The 19,376-nt window shown below is 34.5% G+C and overlaps 1 protein-coding gene across 1 annotated transcript; it reads right to left on the reverse strand.

Annotated features, from left to right (window-relative positions):
- Positions 1-16,788, reverse strand: LOC106463399. The gene is made up of 7 exons (XM_013923421.2): positions 16,683-16,788; positions 12,050-12,235; positions 10,312-10,545; positions 6,206-6,315; positions 5,736-5,941; positions 1,842-1,959; positions 1-251 (listed from the first exon to the last, which is right to left on the reverse strand). Exons 1-7 carry the CDS (start codon positions 16,786-16,788, stop codon positions 75-77), a joined length of 1,137 nt encoding a protein of 378 aa, XP_013778875.1. The 3' UTR covers positions 1-74.
- Positions 16,789-19,376: the final 2,588 nt, after the last annotated feature.

A 19,376-nucleotide genomic window follows, 5' to 3' on the forward strand; every position in this document is an offset into this window, starting at 1 on the left:
TCAGGTTTCACATTCTTGAATATGACAATTTAATCTCAAAGGAGATCTACGAAATAAGGCATCTTCAGTAGATCTTAATGGTGGCCGTGATGACCATGACCTCTAGATTTAAACTGTGCGTTTGTGACGCTTACGGGATGGTGCTCTGTCTTCTCTATAATGCAGCACGAGAGACGAGTCCCTGAGTTACCGTTCACAAGATTTGCTGGGTTATCGGGGCTGTTCCCAAAGTCATGTGGATTAGCATGGATCTGTCAACACATAAACATGGAGTTAATGCGTTAAAGTCATTTAAAGAAAATGTCCATTAATTAATTATACAATTTTGAAATAATATCACAATATATTCATAACCTATAACCATACAAGCATTGTATATTTTCTTTCAAAGGCATGTTGTAATGAAAAACTATATTTATTTGGATACTTTTGTAAGCTCTGTTTTTAACATTTTAATTTAGATGTTTGTTTGCTAGAGGGAGGATGTCATTACGTCACGACGATGCAAAATTAAGAAATTTCATTACAATTAGGGTCTTTGTGAGAATCTCGAAGTTTCCTTGTACAATACGAAAATGATTGAGTGCGTAAAGTTGAATTTATAAGTAAGCAATGAATGAATCAGTGCAGTGCAAGTTAGTAAGTTAGACAGTGAATGTTAATGCACCTGTGATTGAGATAGTCAGCCTGTTTGTTACACATCAATTAGCGAGGAAATTATACAAGTAAATTTAGAAGTAAGTTAAGCGTACATTAGTTTAGGAGTTTCTGTTGAAAAACATGTTTATGGAGTTAGGTCTACAAGTAAACCTAGCCTGTAGTAAACATTACTGAAGAAATAAATTAATTCAATATTGTTACATGGACTAGATTTCACATTATTTTTTAATAAGTAATAATAATAAACTATCTAACGATAGAACACGTTACAACAATACTAGATACAGATAACATTGTTGCTGTGGCTTAAAATGTTGTTCATTTCAGGTACAGTTATGTTATTGACCGCCTGTCTGTATCAGATATATTATACGAACATTGTTCATAAGAAAGGTAAAGAACGACTCACACTTCCGTTTCTCAAGATTTTAACTGCATTTAGTTAAATTCAATGTAAAAGGAAAACATGAACATTTTACAAAACATTTTAGTTCTCAACTAAGTGATGGATTCAAGAGGGTTACACCCCCATCTTCTATCAATAACTGTTTTGTTTTTTTCATTTATAGTGAACAAATGACACGTAATATTCGTTGCAAATCTATTGTTACTTCAACTAAATTTACATTTCAAATCTTCTATTCCACGTCCCTAATATTTTAGAAACTATAACAAATGCAGATGACTATAACAGTTTTAATATCTGTGGCGTGTTTAAGTATGTAAAGAGTTATAAATTTTTATGGATATTAAACGTATCGGAAAAGTTTTTTAAGTTAGTGTTTTTGTACACAAAATGTTTCTAGATGAGGATGTGTTTACAGTGAGCAATTTCTTTTTAAAAATAGTCCCTAGCGCCTTCTAACTGAAAGTCCTGGATTTGTCTCTGCCTTAAGCCTACTTAGACATTTCATCAGTTTACGAGAATGTAGTAAAATACTGGACATGTAGATTTTTAATTTTTCGCAAAACAAAAACAGTTCCTTTAATTTCTGTACTTCGGTTTAAATAAATTAAGACTTAAAAACTTTTAAAATTTATACAACAAACGCTAATGTGTTGTTAACTTTTATATAAGCATAACTTTCTTCTATGCCTACTAATCCAACGGTCCTTGTAAGGGATCAGTGAACGAAGAAATATGTTTTCGAATCCAATATTTATATAAATTTTAAACCTACCACTAGGGCTTTACCAACGATGGAGTTGGGTCCAATGAGAGAAACTGCTGAATTTGTGAGGATCGTGTTAGTCACGCCAAACTGGTCGCAAGCAATATTGCCGAAACCTCCCACGTGTCTACAATAAAATAAAATAACACTTATTTAACTCTCTCATTTATTATTCCCAAGAAATAGTAAACGTTAAAGTTTATTAAATATCTGGCAATGAGAGAAAATAATAAATTAACTCTATGGTATGTCTGTTAACAAGAAATCGTATCGATTAATATGTTAGACCACACATATCCACTAAAATTATCATAAAAATTCTTAAATCTCCCGCATCCACAGTTACGTTATTTACATTTCTAGTACAATGTAAAATCATAGTTGCTTGATTCTCCTACGTGGCTGTTTGTTTGTTGTTAAGCGCAGAGCTACACAGTGAGCCATATGTGCTCTGCTCACCGTGGGAAGAATCGAAGCCCGAGTTTCAGCGTTGAGTCCGCAGACTATCAGCCAAGCCATTGGAGAGGGAGGGGAACATTGTTTTTAACAAGAAATCGTATCTGCTAGTTTCCCCAGCACATGGTTGTCAGAAATATCATAGTTACCTAAATCTACCTCCCCAACCTTCCCCCCGTGGCACAACGGTAAGTCTGCGGGCATATAACAAACCGGGTTTCGATACCCATAGTGGGCACAGCACAGATAGTTCATTGTGTTTATTTGTGCTTAACTATAAACAAATAAACATATTTAAGTCTACCACATATATATCAATACTAAAATACAGTATCAGTTACGCCAATAAAGGATCATAGTTGCTTAATTATCCCACATAACTCTTAACAAGAAACAATATTTCCTTAAGTCTCCCATGTAGCTCATGACAAGAAACAATATTTCCTTAAGTCTCCCATGTAGCTCATGACAAGAAACAATATTTCCTAAGTCTCCCATGTAGCTCATGACAAGAAACAATATTTCCTTAAGTCTCCCATGTAGCTCATGACAAGAAACAATATTTCCTTAAGTCTCCCACGTAGCTCTTAACAAGAAACAATATTTCCTTAAATCTCTCATGCAGCTCATAACAAGAAACAATATTTCCTTAAGTCTTCTATGTAGCTCATAACAAGAAACAATATTTCCTTAAGTCTTCTATGTAGCTCATAACAAGAAACAATATTTCCTTAAATCTTCTATGTAGCTCATAACAAGAAACAATATTTCCTTAAGTCTTCTATGTAGCTCATAACGAGAAACAATATTTCCTTAAGTCTTCTATGTAGCTCATAACAAGAAACAATATTTCCTTAAGTCTTCTATGTAGCTCATAACAAGAAACAATATTTCCTAAAGTCTCCCACAATGTGTACCAAACATATCCCAGTAATTTAAACCTCCCATGTGCTTACTAAAACAAAATCATATATGCTCGAGTCTCCCTTAAATCACCTTGTTCAAAACAAAACCACGTTCAGGGCGACAAATAAAAGAGAAACACTGTATGTCCTTTTAATTTTGAGATCTTGTAAAACTTTGCATCTACAACATTTTTAGAGTTGCAAAGAACTCCTAAGCCTTTCTGTTTGAGAGAAATAACTATATGAAATTAATTTGTTAGTTACAGAAAATATTCAACCGTTCTGTTGGGACGTAACGATATGATGCTAATTTCGCGCAGCATATCATACATTAGAAACGATGACGCAAGATATGCAGCCCAGTAACACGTCTACATTCATTTAGGGTATGAATACTCGTGTTTCTCAACTAAATAATCCCTGGAAATTAATAATGTTCTTGTTATTCTCGGAGTCTCTTAAGTCACTCAAGTAAGAATTCGTGACCTAGAACAACAAACTCACTTCTTTTAGAATCTCTTATATTCAACGACAAAACAATGTTACTGCTCCACCTGGAACCTCCTGTGTTTCACGAGTATATTATAATCCTGTCGAGGAAGAAAGTTCCTGTTTCTCTAGGAATATCTAATCTTGTTCAAGTGAATAACACTTTACCAGTAACATGTTTCTTATCCTCTTGAAACCACTTTGTTGTTCAAGTGAATAACACTTTACCAGTAACATGTTTCTTATCCTCTTGAAACCACTTTGTTGTTCAAGTGAATAACACTTTACCAGTAACATGTTTCTTATCCTCTTGAAACCACTTTGTTGTTCAAGTGAATAACACTTTACCAGTAACATGTTTCTTATCCTCTTGAAACAACTTTGTTGTTCAAGTGAATAACATTTTACCAATAATCTGTTTCTCTTCCTTTTGTTCCTCTCACAATCTCTTTATCCTGTACAATAAATAGTTATTGACAAAGAACAATGTAGATCTTTTGTTTATTGATTAAATAATTTTAGATTAAACAATACGTACAGGAAATCTCTCTCGATCTCCATTCGGTAGTTAAATTGGAATTTTGAAAAAGGTGGAACTCCTTTTTGTGATCCCCCCTTGACCTTCCGATCAAAAAAACCAGAAACACTAATGGCTTGACTCCTCAGAGGATGGAACGCCGTTTCGAACTGTTCCGCTTCTATTTTAACCCTGCTTCAACTTAATATTGCTAATCCATTACTGTTAATTGATTTTCCTATTCAGTCGAATACTTATAATATGTCTGTATTTTTGTGATATATGAACGTAATCAAAACATACAAATATTCGCCTCCAAATTTGAAATTATTTAACATTTGGCTTAATCAAGTTTGAAAACATGTTAAATAATTAGTAGTGAAATAATCACAAGGTCACTTTCTTTGTTCAAATTTTCTAAATAATAAACGTAATGTTTCAGATGACTGGGTAATGACAGAGTTATAATCTTCTTTTTAAGGAACATTTTAGGCAGCATATAGGCTGCTCGTGCCTTCTGTCTAGTTTTGGAGATGACGTTTCGTTGTCTGGGCTGAAGAAGTGAGCACAGAGTCCGAAACGTCGTCTTCAAAACTAGATGGACTGCAGAAACAGTCCATGGGTGTTGTTACGCACAAAGCTACGAAATAGGCTATCCGTACTTTGTCTACCACGAGTATCGAAACCCGACTTTTAGTGTTGTAAGTGCGCATACTTACCGCTGAGTCACTGAAGGGAAATATATTCAGAGTTATCGTGAAGCAATGAAAACCAGTAAGATCAAAACAACACCCCTGAACTAGCGTACAACACACTTAAAACACGTCTACAATATTCGGGACAAGGCGTGACTATATAAGCCTTAGTAGGCGACATTAAACACATCTGTTATCATCTGAAGAAATAAATAACGCCCGATTGTAAATAAGATATAATTGGGTAAAATATTAAATGATTTAAAAGACAATACGAGTTGGAAAGAGAACACGTTGGTGGAATGTTTAAAAATACAGAATTAAACAAGATATTAAATAATCTTCCTTACACAGCAGATGGAATTGAAGGAAGTATCTATTTTCATCTTCTCCTACATTGTACTATCAATAAATTAATTTCTAAAACAATAAATCGCTGTTATTATTAAATAAAATAATGTGTGGTATATTACGGTATAAAATACCAATAAAGAAAACTATGTTAAAACTTATTGTGGTGTAATATAACACAAACTATCGATTTAACAAAGGTGGGAGAGTAGTCAACTATGTTAAAACTTATTGTGGTGTAATATAACACAAACTATCGATTTAACAAAGGTGGGTGTAATATAACACAAACTATCGATTTAACAAAGGTGGGAGAGTGGTCAACCTCCTCACTCTTTACGAGTAAGTTTTCGGAATTAGCTAGTTTGTGTGGTTTAAAACGTTTTACGTGAAATCATGTTCCAAATCCCCATCTGGTTATAACACAAAGATTCGGAGTTCGATTCTTGCAGTGAGCACACCACGGATAGCCAATTGTAGGCCGACCTACCTTACTGGAGAGCTGGGACCGCCATGTTGTTCGTCTGTTGGGTTGAAAAGTGGGCCTGTCGACTGGCAGCCGTCACTCAGATCACCTTTTGAGTGCACGTGGAACCCGTGCTGGTGGGAATTCGCGCCAGGGTGGTGCCCATCCTCGTGTCGAGAGACGTTGAATCCACGAACACGTACGTGTACGTGTAGTGTGCCACCATTTTTCTGTTGAGTTTCAGAATTTAGGAAATATTAGCTACCATTAAAAAATATAACCCTGATATGTTATATATATATAAGTGCATAAAACATATATCTCTACTTTGTACTATTGGTTGGATTATTATTATTACTATGACAAATAGAGGTTTCTAGCTCTAGCCGTAGCCAAATACACTTACTGTTCAAGTAGGTTACGTGATTTTCTTTACTAATTACGTTCAGTATTTTTTTATAGAGTCAAAAATCAGTGATAAATCCCAAACATACATGTTGCCACAGAATAACGTTTCCATGTACATTCTGTTGGTTTTCTTTGGGAATGGCTCGATTCGGCATCATCCGGCAGATGGCATGTTCATACTCATCTCCATAGAAGACTGAAAAAAAAATGTTACATATTGTTTGCTGTAACAATGTTACGGTTTTAAAAAGTGAAAACAATGTTATCATATACCTATTTTTGCGAAATTTGTCAAGCTCAAATCTGGGTTAGACTCGACAGAGTTCGATTTCTTTGGTTCACACTTTACAAAAACAAAATAACTAAATGTTTTATTGTATAGGAATAAGAAATGCTTTATATAATATGACTGTGTGGTAATATACAATTTTCAAAAAGTTTAATTTATTCATGTGTATGCGTGGTTTTTACATAACGCATTGGTCAAGAAAGTTGTTAAGTTCCTTTCATTCTAGCTACCTATTGCTCTGTGTCACCTTTGTTTTCTCGCGGAAAAGGTTTCTGCAAGGTTATACATGGTGTAAGTATAAACAGCGATCTTTTCATTGGTTGGTCAGGTGATGTTCGGAGGCTACAACCTCACTTGTAATCAGTAGGAATGACAAACAGCAACGTGTGTAGCACAAATCACCCTGGAAAAATATGATTTTTATAGCTAAGTATAGAGCATCATGCTTTTTAGGGCGGAACAACTTATACGATTTGAACAATTTATAGAGATGCTACAGATCCTAACTTTTATGTATGATTCACTAGCTAGAGAGATTTTAGCTTTTCATCTTGTATATATATTTTGTTGAAATGAAACAGTTGAGTTGTGGTTCTTAAGGTGCATCTTGAAGGTATGTCGGACAAGTCACACCTCAAATGAAGATATTTTGTCAAGATCAGGTTGCAGGAGGAAGCTGCTGACTAGCATCAGAAAGAGACAGTTGGAGTTTCTTGGACACGTTATAAAGAAATAAGAAATTGAAAGTTTGGTCGTAATTGGATAAATTGAAAGAAGGAAAGACCGTGGAAGACAGAGGTTGACTTATGTCAAGAGTCTATCTAAATAGATGAATATATCAATACTGGAAATTCTTTGTGTCTCAAGGAGAAGAGATCTGTGGAAGACCGTGGTCACCAATGTCCTGTTTGGATGTGGTACATAGAGAGAGAGAATTTGCTATGATTTAATTTAATTTAGAGATCTCTTTCCAGTAAAGACTGTCTTTCCATCTAAAATACAGACACTATTGTTTGAATCAAATAAAGACAGTTTTCTCTGTGTATTTCATATTTCTGTCCACTATCTTTCTGTACAAACTCACTCAGGTTCAAATAATTTAGAGTTACTTTGTAAAATACATCCTGGTTGAATCTCCTATTATTATATGGACCTATCTAATTCATTCAGTTTTAGATGCCCCAGACCGTTTGCATAAAGTAATTTTGAATTACATACAGGGGCGCTACAGATATACATTTTTAAAACAACTCCCTTTCAAAAGGAGCCGGATGTGGCCTAGTGGTTAGAGTATTGGGCTGCGGGTCCAGGAATCGAGACGTGATGCACGGTAAATTCCAGTTTCTCCGAATATATTAGTAATGGGCTAAGATAAGAAGAAAAATATTCAATGTTTTAGTTTAAGATGTGTCCGTTACGATAGTGGATCAATTGTGTGTAAATCAACTCCCAAATTACAGACTTGTTTTCATTCCACTCAAAACCGGTGGGGGGGTCCATATATTGCATTACATTCAGTAATTTTTTGTTTTTGGCTCAGTGTAAAAAGTTGGCCAAAAATTTGGATGAAATTACTCACTTTCTATCTAAAGTGCATAGGGGACCATAATTGTATTAAATAAAATATTGACGGCATTTGTGGCTCATATTTTTATTAAGGATTCTGTAACATTATAAGCCCACAACAAGTTGGTGAATAAATAGTTTAGAAAAAATGTGTTTAAACGTGATCCTCATCGGTAATTCCAGAGTTAAGAATACTTTAGCTCTCAGGTATGAAAGTTAAAATAAATATTTAACTGTAAAAAAGAAGAGCTCAAAACGAAGCTACGTTAGAGGTAGCTTGTTTACAAACACTGACAAAATGATTGCATTACAGAAAGACTTATCTAGCCGGCTGAAATATAACAAAGCATAATTATGAATTTTCGGAAATTATATATTTGTAGATCCCTTTTTTTACTGCATAATTTTAAAATGCAACCTTCAAAATGCCGAAAATTACTTAATGGAGATTCATTCTCTTATCTACTAAAGTGAAACTTTCACAAAACAATGACTAAAGTCTTTTAATAGGTGGAATTGGGATTTTCTACTTAAGCGACACTTTATGGACACGTCGACAAAACTGCCAGGTCAAAGACCTTTAGGGTTCTAGTGCAGTCGTCCAGCATTTTGAAGTATTGAAGAGCAGGACGATAGCCAGCAGCACTCAATGCCACAAGGGCCTTGTCTGGCTCTTTGAACCAAATAACAGAACTGACTGTAACTTTTATAATACACCCAAAGCTGAAAGTGCAGAACATGTTCAGTAGTATCACGTCTTGATCCTGGACCCTTTAATCCGGGGTCCGATACGCTAACTACTGGGTCTTTTTTTTTATTATTTATACTTCAAGGATTGATTCAGCTAAGTCTCGTAGCATTTTTTCCTTATACTTCTCAACCAATCAAGAAATTAACTTATGGCTAGGGCTGAACGAGAATAATTTGTTAAATTTTTCAATTCTAATTAAATATTGAAAATTCTTTGTCATGTATATTGGATATAAAGCCTGATTTATAATGAAATTTCTTTGTTTGTACTGAATTCTTTGTTCATGTTTTAAAATGCAAGTACAGGACAAAAAAGGAACGAAAAAGGTTAATAGTTTTATAAACTAACAGTCATGCCAAGCAAAAGTATCTGAAAAAAGTTTTTTTGTTTATTGTTAAGCACAAAGCTACACAAGGGGCTATCGTAACAAATTTAATGAATAACAGGGATTGCAGTGAAACAAAAAGGAAATTTACTCCCTCTAGCGATCATCAAAGCCCCCCACAAAATTCTAGTTAAAATCGCAAAAAATTTACATATTTATTCAATGTTAAGCAGTGGAAAATTCAGCTGTATATTCCTTTCTGTGTCTGTTGAGTTGTTTCCCTAATTAACAAGTGTTACACAACGTTGAAAATATCATCGCGTTCAGAGGCTCCAAAGTCATCCCCTCCCCCAAACAGTGATGAGACTCTAGAACTGTCCCTGGTGAAGAATTAACATTATAAGTAAACTTTCAGGCAGTGACGTGGAACATATTTAAGTGTCTAGGGATCTGTGACACTGATAACAATGCACATTTTATACTCTGGTCTGGTGCAAAAAAATCCTCGCCATGGAATCTCCAAGGAGTTGTTGTCCGTAGTTAGAGAAAACACATTTCTGCGTTGTTTTTCTTACGTCACCAAAACAAAAACTTTATTACAAAGCCATGCCACTAATTATGCCTCACATTGGCACAGCGGTATGTCTGTGGACATACAACGCAAGAAACCGAGTTTCTATACCTGTGGTGGGCAGAGCACAGATAGCTCATTGTGTAGCTTTGTGTTTAACTTCAAACAAACAAACAAACCACTAATTATTCTACTGTGTAGGCTTAGAGACGTTGAAAGAATTAGGAGGGCAAACCATAAAGTCAAATAATATAAAAAAATCAGTATTTTCAACAAATTTACGAGCTTCTACTCCTCACCACTGACTAAGAAAATAATAAAAAATATAATAGTCTTCAGGATCATTATAAAAACCATAACTATACACGGGTTTATCTTACTTTAAGTTCATTATTCTAGGTTGAGTTCTTTAATTTTAACGGAAATATACTACAGGATGGGAGGAATCTTAGGTTTAACGATGGTATTTGATATATCTGAGAAAGACTTTTTTACGTGTCAAATTTGAATATAAATAAAATAGCGTGCCCTTTGAACTACTGATACGCTATGCTACTAAGCTGTTTTAGATGGAAATATCTGGAACGTTTCGAACAAAATCTATTTAATTTTATTGATCGCTTCTAACTTCAAACTGTGGTGAATTCATCGAGTTACATTCTGGTCTGTGAAAATGACTTGGAAATTTACCTCTGTGTCCTCCATGAGCTCGTGGGCCATTGAAAGCAAACAAGTTCATATGGTTATGCTCAGAGTGATGGTGACCATGATGGTGGTGATGATAGCTGTCCGTTTTGGTTTCTTCTTCTTGCGAATCTCCGTGATGGTCATGATAACTGTCCGTTTTGGTTTCTTCTTCTTCTTGCGAATCTCCGTGATGGTCATGATGGTGGTGTGAATGCTTGGAATGATGTCCCATTCCACCTAAATTGTTGAATAACAATATTCAAGAAGACTGATTCAAAGATTTTCATTGCATACAAAAGGGAAAAAAAATTACCAAACCTAATTTAACCACAAATTACAACCAATCATTTAAGGCTTTTTTAATGATATTCTAATTATTTTAGTATCCTAAACCTAATTTAACCACAGATCACAACCATACATTTAAGGATTTTTATAATATTCTAATTATTTTAGTATCCTAAGTCTAATTTAACCACATATCACAACCATCAAGAGCATCCGCAGAAAAGAAATTAGGGGGGGGGGGGCAAGTAACTTAAGTTTGAAAATCGAAATACAAATACCTTATGATTTCCCAATAACATAGAAGAATAATGTTACATATCTAGTAATTTTTCTTTTTTTTGAAAATCTAGGGTGGGGCTCACTTGATTCGTTGGTAAAAGACTAGACAAAGAGTTGACAATGGGTGTTGATGACCAGCTGCCTTCCCGCTAGTCTTTCACTGCTAAATTAGGGACGTCTAGTGTAATTTTGCGAGAAGTTCAAAACAAAGTAGATAATCCTGCAAAACAGTTACTCTAACACAGAATTCAGGTGGAGTTTTGTAAATAGACTACTTTCTAAATTGCTTACCTTAATAAAAGAAATGAAAAGTATAACAAAATAATTTATAAGTTAATAAATGACCGTTTATTCTTTATTCATAATGATAAAGAGACCACTCTTCCAAGTTGTTCGAGCTTTGTGAAATCATTCAAATGAATCCCACTGTCTTCTTATTTCGGAATTACATAGAGTATTTGTTTGTAAATAAGCATAAAGTTACACAATGGGCTATCTGTGCTGTGCCCACCACGGGTATCGAAACCTGGTTTCTAGCAATATAAGTCCACAGGCATACTACTGTGCTTCAGAGAGTAACAACAATTTAACATTTGTTTAATATTTTACTAAAGTGTGCAGAATAAAAGAACACGAGAATGCTAAAATAATTAGAATATCATAAAAAATATCATGGGCGCCCGCAGGAAGGGGCAAGGGGGGGTAGTGGGACTGGCCGTCACATTATAACGCCCCCACGGCTGAAAAGGCGAGCATGTTTCATGACGGGGATTCGAACCCGCGACCTTCAGATTGCGAGTCGAGCGACTCATCGGAATTATTTCACCAGCAGTTTTCCTCAAATATGGATCGCCATTAGTTAACTCAGCAAGATTATGAAATTTCAAAATGGACGTCAGCACCAATTAAAGGTTATACAGTATATTTTGTACAATCTATAATATATTTCACCACCAAAATGTCAAAGCACTTAGGTTCTTAGGAAATCCAGCATTTTGTTTTCCATTAAAGTGAACACTATTTACAGAAATATGTAATAGACTATAATGCTAGTGCTGTTCTCTCTCACACACGTGATAGTTGTCACTACACCCTTGTATAACACATTTTTCTAAAATACGTATAAATTTCCTTTTATTTCTGAACCTGGTGTTTACAATACAACTTTGCTTACCATGAGACATGCTGAAATGTTGGTGATCATACATAATTTTATGTAAGGTTCCGTGCATTTCTCTTTCGTGGCCGTGAAGGTGTTCCAGGTTTTCTGTTACCGCACGGCGGAACTGATCGAATGCCTTTATTAATGATGTCATGTTCTTTTTCAAAATTTCTATTTCATTGGCCAAATTTTCTCCGTCTGTTAAATAGAACAAAAATAAAGTCTGGTATTCAACTGGTAATAAAAATACGTCTGCTTTAAAATGCAATATTTATAACACTGTGAGAAGTTTTAATGAACATTATTAAATATTCATTTTGTTCATTACCTTATACTTATAGTATTAAGAGTATTAGCAAGTTTCCGAGGTGACTTATGCAGAACTCATATAATAAACCTTACGCTTTTCTTCGAAAGGGACTCAAAGGTCGCCTGAAGAAATCATCTGTTTTAACCACTCGCACCACGATACAGTAGTGTGTTGTCTGTCTGTCAGTCAGTAGACACTAAAGTGGCATTACATAAGGGACACTGTCATTACTGAGCAGCCCAAGTAATAACAACACTAGTAACTGACAGATCACTGAATAGTGTAGCATTGTTGGATACTGTCATTACTGAGCAGCCCAAGTAATAACAACACTAGTAACTGACATATCACTGAATAGTGTAGCATTGTTGGATACCGTCGTTACTGAGCAGCCTTAGTAATAACAATACTAGTAACTGACATATCACTGAATAGTGTAGCATTGTTGGATACCGTCGTTACTGAGCAGCCCAAGTAATAACAACACTACTAACTGACATATCACTGAATAGTGTAGCATTGTTGGATACCGTCGTTTCTGAGCAGCCTTAGTAATAACAATACTAGTAACTAACATATCACCGAATAGTGTAGCATTGTTGGGCTATAATATGCTCGTAATTTTAGAAAACTGACAAATATTCGGGTCGTTCTTTAAATTATGACATTATAAACTAACTTACAAGGTTAAACATTTGCAAAATTCCTATAATAATTTATATTTGAAGTAAAACATTTTATGAAAAATTAGCTGAGAGAATATGCAATTTTCTAATGTGCTCGGTGCCTAGACACATATTATCTATATTCGTCAAATAAGAATAATTCTAAATATTCTTAACTAAATATATATTAATGTGGTGTATAAGAAAGGATTGCGAAATAGTGAAGGTGTTTGTAAAAAGATAATATCAGAAAACGATTATTAAGAAGTAAACGTTCGAAAAACAGAAGGGGAAGAATTTATACATCGGTAATCTACTTTATGTCATCCATGTTGAAAAAAAAATAACCCCTGGAGGGAAAATGGAAGAAAACAACATGTTAGCTGATGATACACTACTTCTGAAACACACCTAAGTAACGACGTGTAAATTCAGCTCATACACTACTTCTGAAACACACCTAAGTAACGACGTGTAAATTCAGCTCATACACGATGATTCCAAAAATACACACACACATAGCATAGTGTTGAACTTCATCAACCCCTGTAAAAAGTTTTACAGGATACAACAAAATATGTTACGAGATGTTTAGTAAATAAGATTTGAAAATTGAATTAATTAGAAATTTTAATAAGGTTAACTGCATGGATCAGAGATTTATTAATTAAAAACGTTAAGAATTACAAATTATTTTCTACACAGAAAAGAGACACGATAGTTATATTTGTACCTGCGTTTGCGTGAAGAAACAACGTCAGAAGGACAAAAGGAAGGACGAAAACGAATCGCATCTTGTCTCTTGGTGTCTGTCTGGAAGAATAGTCCGGGAAACAGCTTTCCGATTCTATTAAATAACGTGTTTACAACTGAACTTCGGAGGATGTCAAAGTTCAACGTGTGTATCACACCAGTTCGACAGTTCAAACTTTGGTCAAAGGAAAATGACCTTCACTCTACGCTTAGAATATAGTTTGGTTGTATGTAAGAAAGGTCACGTGAATGGGTTGTTGACTGTTACTCATGCCGCCCAAAAGCTCAGAAATCAAAGAGCTAAATCCTTACAAACAACAATACTTATCTGTAAATAATTTTGTTTTTCCGTTCAGGCCTCTCAACAACATCTCAGTTTAAAGGTTTCAAAAATAAAGACCAAAATGATGAAATCAGGGGTTCATTTAGCACAAAACAAAGGAAGTTTCTGTTCATATTGGAAAACTGTTGTCAGCATGTTACAATAAACATCAATTTCATTACAATTAAAAATTGAGAAGGAAAAGTTCGGTCTAAATTTACATAAGATCAACAAACTCATTACTGTTATTTTATGTAGTACTACATCAACTTCAAACCCTTTATATTCCCCCCTCCCCCCCAGTGGCTCAGCTGTAAGCAGGCAAAAACTGGGCTTCGATGACTGTGATGGGCACAGCATAAATAATCCATTGTGTAACATTGCGCTTAATAACAAAAAACAAAACTGTACATGATTTTTTACTTATTTGATGTAGTACTACATCAACTTCAAACCCTTTATATTACCCCTCCCCAGTGGCTCAGCTGTAAGCAGGCAAAAACTGGGCTTCGATGCCCGTGATGGGCACAGCACTTTTTCCCTATTATAGATAATGCAACTCATCATTTCTCTTACGATTAGGTTTTTCATTCTCTTTAAAATTGTTCCTTCTTTTCCCTATTATAGATAATGCAACTCATCATTTCTCTTACGATTAGCTTTTTCATTCTCTTTGAAATTGTTCCCTTTTTTTACTATTATAGAGAATGTAACTCCTCATTTCTCTTACAATTAATTTCTTCATTCTCTTTGAAATTGTTCTCTTTTTTCCCTATTATAGAGAATGCAACTCCCCATTTCTCTTACAATTAGTTTTTCATTATCTTTAAAATTGTTCCTTATTTCCCTATTATAGAGAATGCAACTCCCCATTTCTCTTACAATTAGCTTTTTCATTCTTTTTGAAATTGTTCCCTTTTCCCTATTATAGAGAATGCTAAAAAGGGAACAATTTCAAAGAGAATGAAAAACCGAATTGTAAGAGAAATGATGAGTTGCATTCTCTATAATAGGGAAAAAGGGAACAATTTCAAAAAGAATGAAGAAACTAATTGTAAGAGAAATGGGGATTTGTATTCCCTATAATAGGGGAAAAATGGAACAATTTCAAAGAGAATGAAGAAGATAATTGTAAGAGAAATGGGGAGGCCTTTATGTTAGGTCTGGTTATAATTATGGTTTCCGGGGGTCACTTATGACCTTTCAATGGTGACAAGTGCTTTGTTGATGCTGAGATTCCTTTCACTGTCTGTTTGACCATGGGCCAAAGCAAGGGCAAACTTGGTCAAACCTGATAAAAGGATTAACTTGCTTTCTTCAAATACATTTATAATTGCAAAGACTTTGTTACAGAATATCTCCATCCTATTTTCCTCTTAATCGTATACTAATTTTAAGGGATGTTTTCTAGCTGATAAAGGCGGAACTCACCAATCACTGAGGCAACCTGTTCCACTGTGATGCAAAGAAGTTTCTCAGTCAATTACTTAATATTTTCCTAACTTTCCGACTCAAAAGGATACAGATACTACAAAGAATGAGCCAGCATGTTGCTCACTGTAAGATTCTTTTGCAGATACTGGATAGTGGTCACAAAAACTGCCTCTTTATGGTCAAGTAGGTCTTTTTCTGTAAGTCGCTTTTGATATATATAACAGTAGGTCTGATTATGCCAATTTCTAGATCATTGTCATCTCCTTGATGTTTTGTCACATCAAGTGTGCCGATTCTGTCCTTTGGAATGTCTTGGACCCCTTTCAGTAGTTTCATCCTTAGCTTGGCAATCGGTTCCAACATACATATGTGAAGGATGTAAACCAGTGGTCTAGATGTCTGCATTAGCTTCAGAACTTCATCAAATATGAGCTTCTGTGCAATCCTTTAGTAGTGAAATTTATTTTTATATTTTAGTAAACAGTGAGAAGCCATGTGGTGTACGTTTTCAGGAGCTGCCACAGCTGCTTCAGATGAATCAGTGTTGGAATAAGGGAAAACCACGCTGTTTCTCCGTGCTTCAGAAACTGGAGCACCTCCAAGTTCATGTACACTAGCTGCAGTTTGAAATGATCTTTTCTATGAGAACTGTTGTTGAAGAAGAAGTATACATCAATGACTTGGCCATCAGCAGTGTCACCAAATTCTGCTAAACCCTCCCGGAAAGCATTGTGGACTTCAAGGGTTGAACAAAATTGCATATCAACGAGGCCAGATCTGGAGTGCAGTGATGCAATTGCTTCTGCAATATAACACTTGACTGCTTTGTTCACATTGGGTCTTTCAGTTGCTTTGTTCACGTTGGGTCTTTCGGTTGATGGAGGACAACTTCAAGTTCTTGAAAGGTTTCAATAATTTCTTTGATAACGTTTTCTGCAAGAACGTACCCAATGAAAAGAGTTCCGAAAAACCTTCCAATTCTTGTATAAACCATGATTTGAGTGGTTGTGGTTTTATCAAAGTGGAGTGTGACAAATTTATTCTATTAATTTTCATTCAAAATACGGATGTAAGACATGTGAGAAGAAATAAGACATTTTTGGAGTTGATGACGACATAAAATTTTTTCATAATCTGAAAACATCTCTTGGATTAGCTCACCAATGCTATTACAAGAGAAGAACGAGTGATTAGCATCCATAACTTTCACGTTAAATAGTGCTTCTGCTTTCAGAAACTGCTGCCGCAGAGAGAGATACTTCTTCATCATGGGGTTATTTTCCAATGCTTTTGAAGTGGAAGATGAACTGGCCAATTTCTCTGTATCTGTGCTGGAGTTTTTAATATTTTAGGGAAGTAGATTTTTCCAGTTAGGCTATTACTTTTCACGAGGTACGCCGAGTTCATGACTTCTTCACAGGGACTTATATTAACCTTATCCTTCCTAATATTGAGAAATCGAGTTTCAGCAGTGTGTTCATGCTTGGCTACTTTTTCGTGCTGATTAATGATTAAATATCCAATCTTTGTTATTGATATGGACTTGTAACACAGTGGGACTCACCACAGTTTGAGAATTTCTTTGTTAGTCACCATCACCATTAATGTCTTATTAATTTAATCACATGAATTGGAAACTTGTTTTAGAGTGTCCATTAGTTAGCACTAGAAATATTGAAAAGAAGATGTTGAACAAGTGGTAAAGATGCATTCCCATTTAACATTTTATTCTCGTGATTATACATCTGAAAAATATCATATTCCTCTTTCATTACAATAATAAGGAATGTTATAGAGTTCAAGGCACATGCTACAACTTTAAACTTTACACTAGATAAAGCTAGAAGCACATTTTCTTAGTTTCCTTCATTGAGAATCTTTCCTTAACACTAGTTAACATAATTGTATAATTCACTACGATACATTTGTGGTCCTGTGACATCAGACTTAATACTGTTACGTCTCTGTTCGTTTGTTAATTTTCCGTAAAAATTCTTTCCGGAGAAACTTTAGTGATACAAGTCCTTTCTTAAATAAAACTAGTTTATTCTTTCTCAATACAACTTTGAATTTCACTTAATTTCCACAGTCACGCTATAATTTAAACAAACTCTATAATTCACAACGAACAAACGATTCACGCGCTTGACTCAACTGTCGTTTCTATCTCTGTCTGCAATTCAATTACATTGTTGTCGTCACTTCTTGGCGGTCTTATATACAAGAATACCGAAAATCTAATAAACACTCGAGGCTTCACGAAGGGACATGAATTTTCTAGAAGCTCATGACGTGTTATTAGCGTTACGTGACTTCCGCTGTCGTAACAATACTTATAGGTACATGGGTCTTTGGCTTCTCCAATACCTAAAAATGTTTTGAAATTCTTAATCTGAAATATAACTTCTTGGAAAGAAAACTTCGAAGTCATGGCTATAAAAACATGTATTGCTACAGATTTTCCATATTATTCAGTAGTTGACTATTATATCATTAAATTTTGTTTTGTGCAACTGCAGCAAACTAGAGTTTGCTGGAAAAATATTCCCAAGTTTAACAAAAACAACAAAAAGTTATTAATATTCACTGAAGAAAAGGCTTAAAAGAGTAACCTTCGAAGAAAAAAAAAGCTTTTATAGGTTTACTGAGAGGCTTGTCGTTTTAACTTTTGTGTACAGGTTTGATATTTCACGTGTTTCTGGTCCAATTTTGTTCTTTTCATCAAATACTTGAAATTCACATTAGATTGCAGATTTTTTCACGTCTCTAACTTGAAATCCGTAATAAACTACTTAAGAATAATTCGTGAAAAAATACACCTACAGTTTAGTGTGATTTTTATCACTTTAGTAAGATTGTTGATATCATTGCTCTCACTGGCTTTTTTTTTTGGCGTTTCAACCCATAATATATAAAATTACTTTGAAGCTTTTTAAATTGTGATGAAGGCAAAAGTTTGACCTGAATCTTACCACTGAGCTATCCAAGTGACAGACAGAAATCGAAGCTACATACAGTTAGAATTAAAATTTTAGAAATAACTCTCAATAGTAAAAAAAAAGTATTTATTTTCTACAATAGCATTAATAATTCCTTTCCATCATATTATTATAGTGTATTGCAAGACATGCTTGTAAGCATTACTATTATGGATTTAGATTTGCTCTACGACGTTAGATAATTTTGAAACAAGTTATCATATATATTGCAATTTTTTAAAAAAAAATATTAGTTTCAATTCCAATCACTAGGTGGTTGCGCATTACACTAGAAAATAAATCTTAGTCTCCGAGATGATCAGGACACACATAGTGTGTCGTGCGGTCGAAACAACCTGCAGGACACACTGTGTGTTATTAACCGATGTGATAGTTTAAGGATTTTTCACTTTTTGTATCTCGAACTGTGGTAATCCAAACTATTCCATATTTTCAGTAGATGTGTTCTACTGGATTCTTACTTCACACATCAAATTTCAAGGCAATCCATTAAGAAACACACAATATATAAAATATACAACCCTTCACTGAAGTTCTTCCTATTCTTTATTTTTTCGCACCAAAAGAACGGAACTTTTATACGATAGAAAAACATACTTCATTTCTATGGATTTTTTTTTTTTCAAATTTGGTACAGTTATAGATCTTTACAACCTACAATTAGTTGTCAAATGAGGTCTAACTATAAGTCATGTGCAAAGTTATTCAACAAAAACCGTTCAATTTTGACCTAAATTTTTGCGCACGCCTACGGAAAAAATCACGTTAGTTATCATTCTAACATTTTTACTTTTTTGTCATTGGGATTAAAGACGGCTGATTTAGAGCAGCAAAACTGTAAGGTGGTAAAAGGACG

Source organism: Limulus polyphemus, unplaced genomic scaffold (assembly GCF_000517525.1).
Source record: "Limulus polyphemus unplaced genomic scaffold, Limulus_polyphemus-2.1.2 Scaffold1397, whole genome shotgun sequence".
In the NCBI taxonomy this organism is placed as follows: domain Eukaryota; kingdom Metazoa; phylum Arthropoda; class Merostomata; order Xiphosura; family Limulidae; genus Limulus; species Limulus polyphemus.

What these genes read in the sequence shown, in the direction of transcription:
- LOC106463399 (XM_013923421.2), bottom strand. Translation starts at nt 16,788, where the DNA reads ATGAAGAAGTATCTCTCTCTGCGGCAGCAGTTTCTGAAAGCAGAAGCA. An exon ending in ACGTTATTCTGTGGCAACAT is followed by an intron (nt 5,942 to 6,205) that starts GTATGTTTGGGA and finishes GAAACTCAACAG; the next exon opens with AAAAATGGTGGCACACTACA. An exon ending in GGTCCCAGCTCTCCAGTAAG is followed by an intron (nt 1,960 to 5,735) that starts GTAGGTCGGCCT and finishes ATTTTATTGTAG; the next exon opens with ACACGTGGGAGGTTTCGGCA.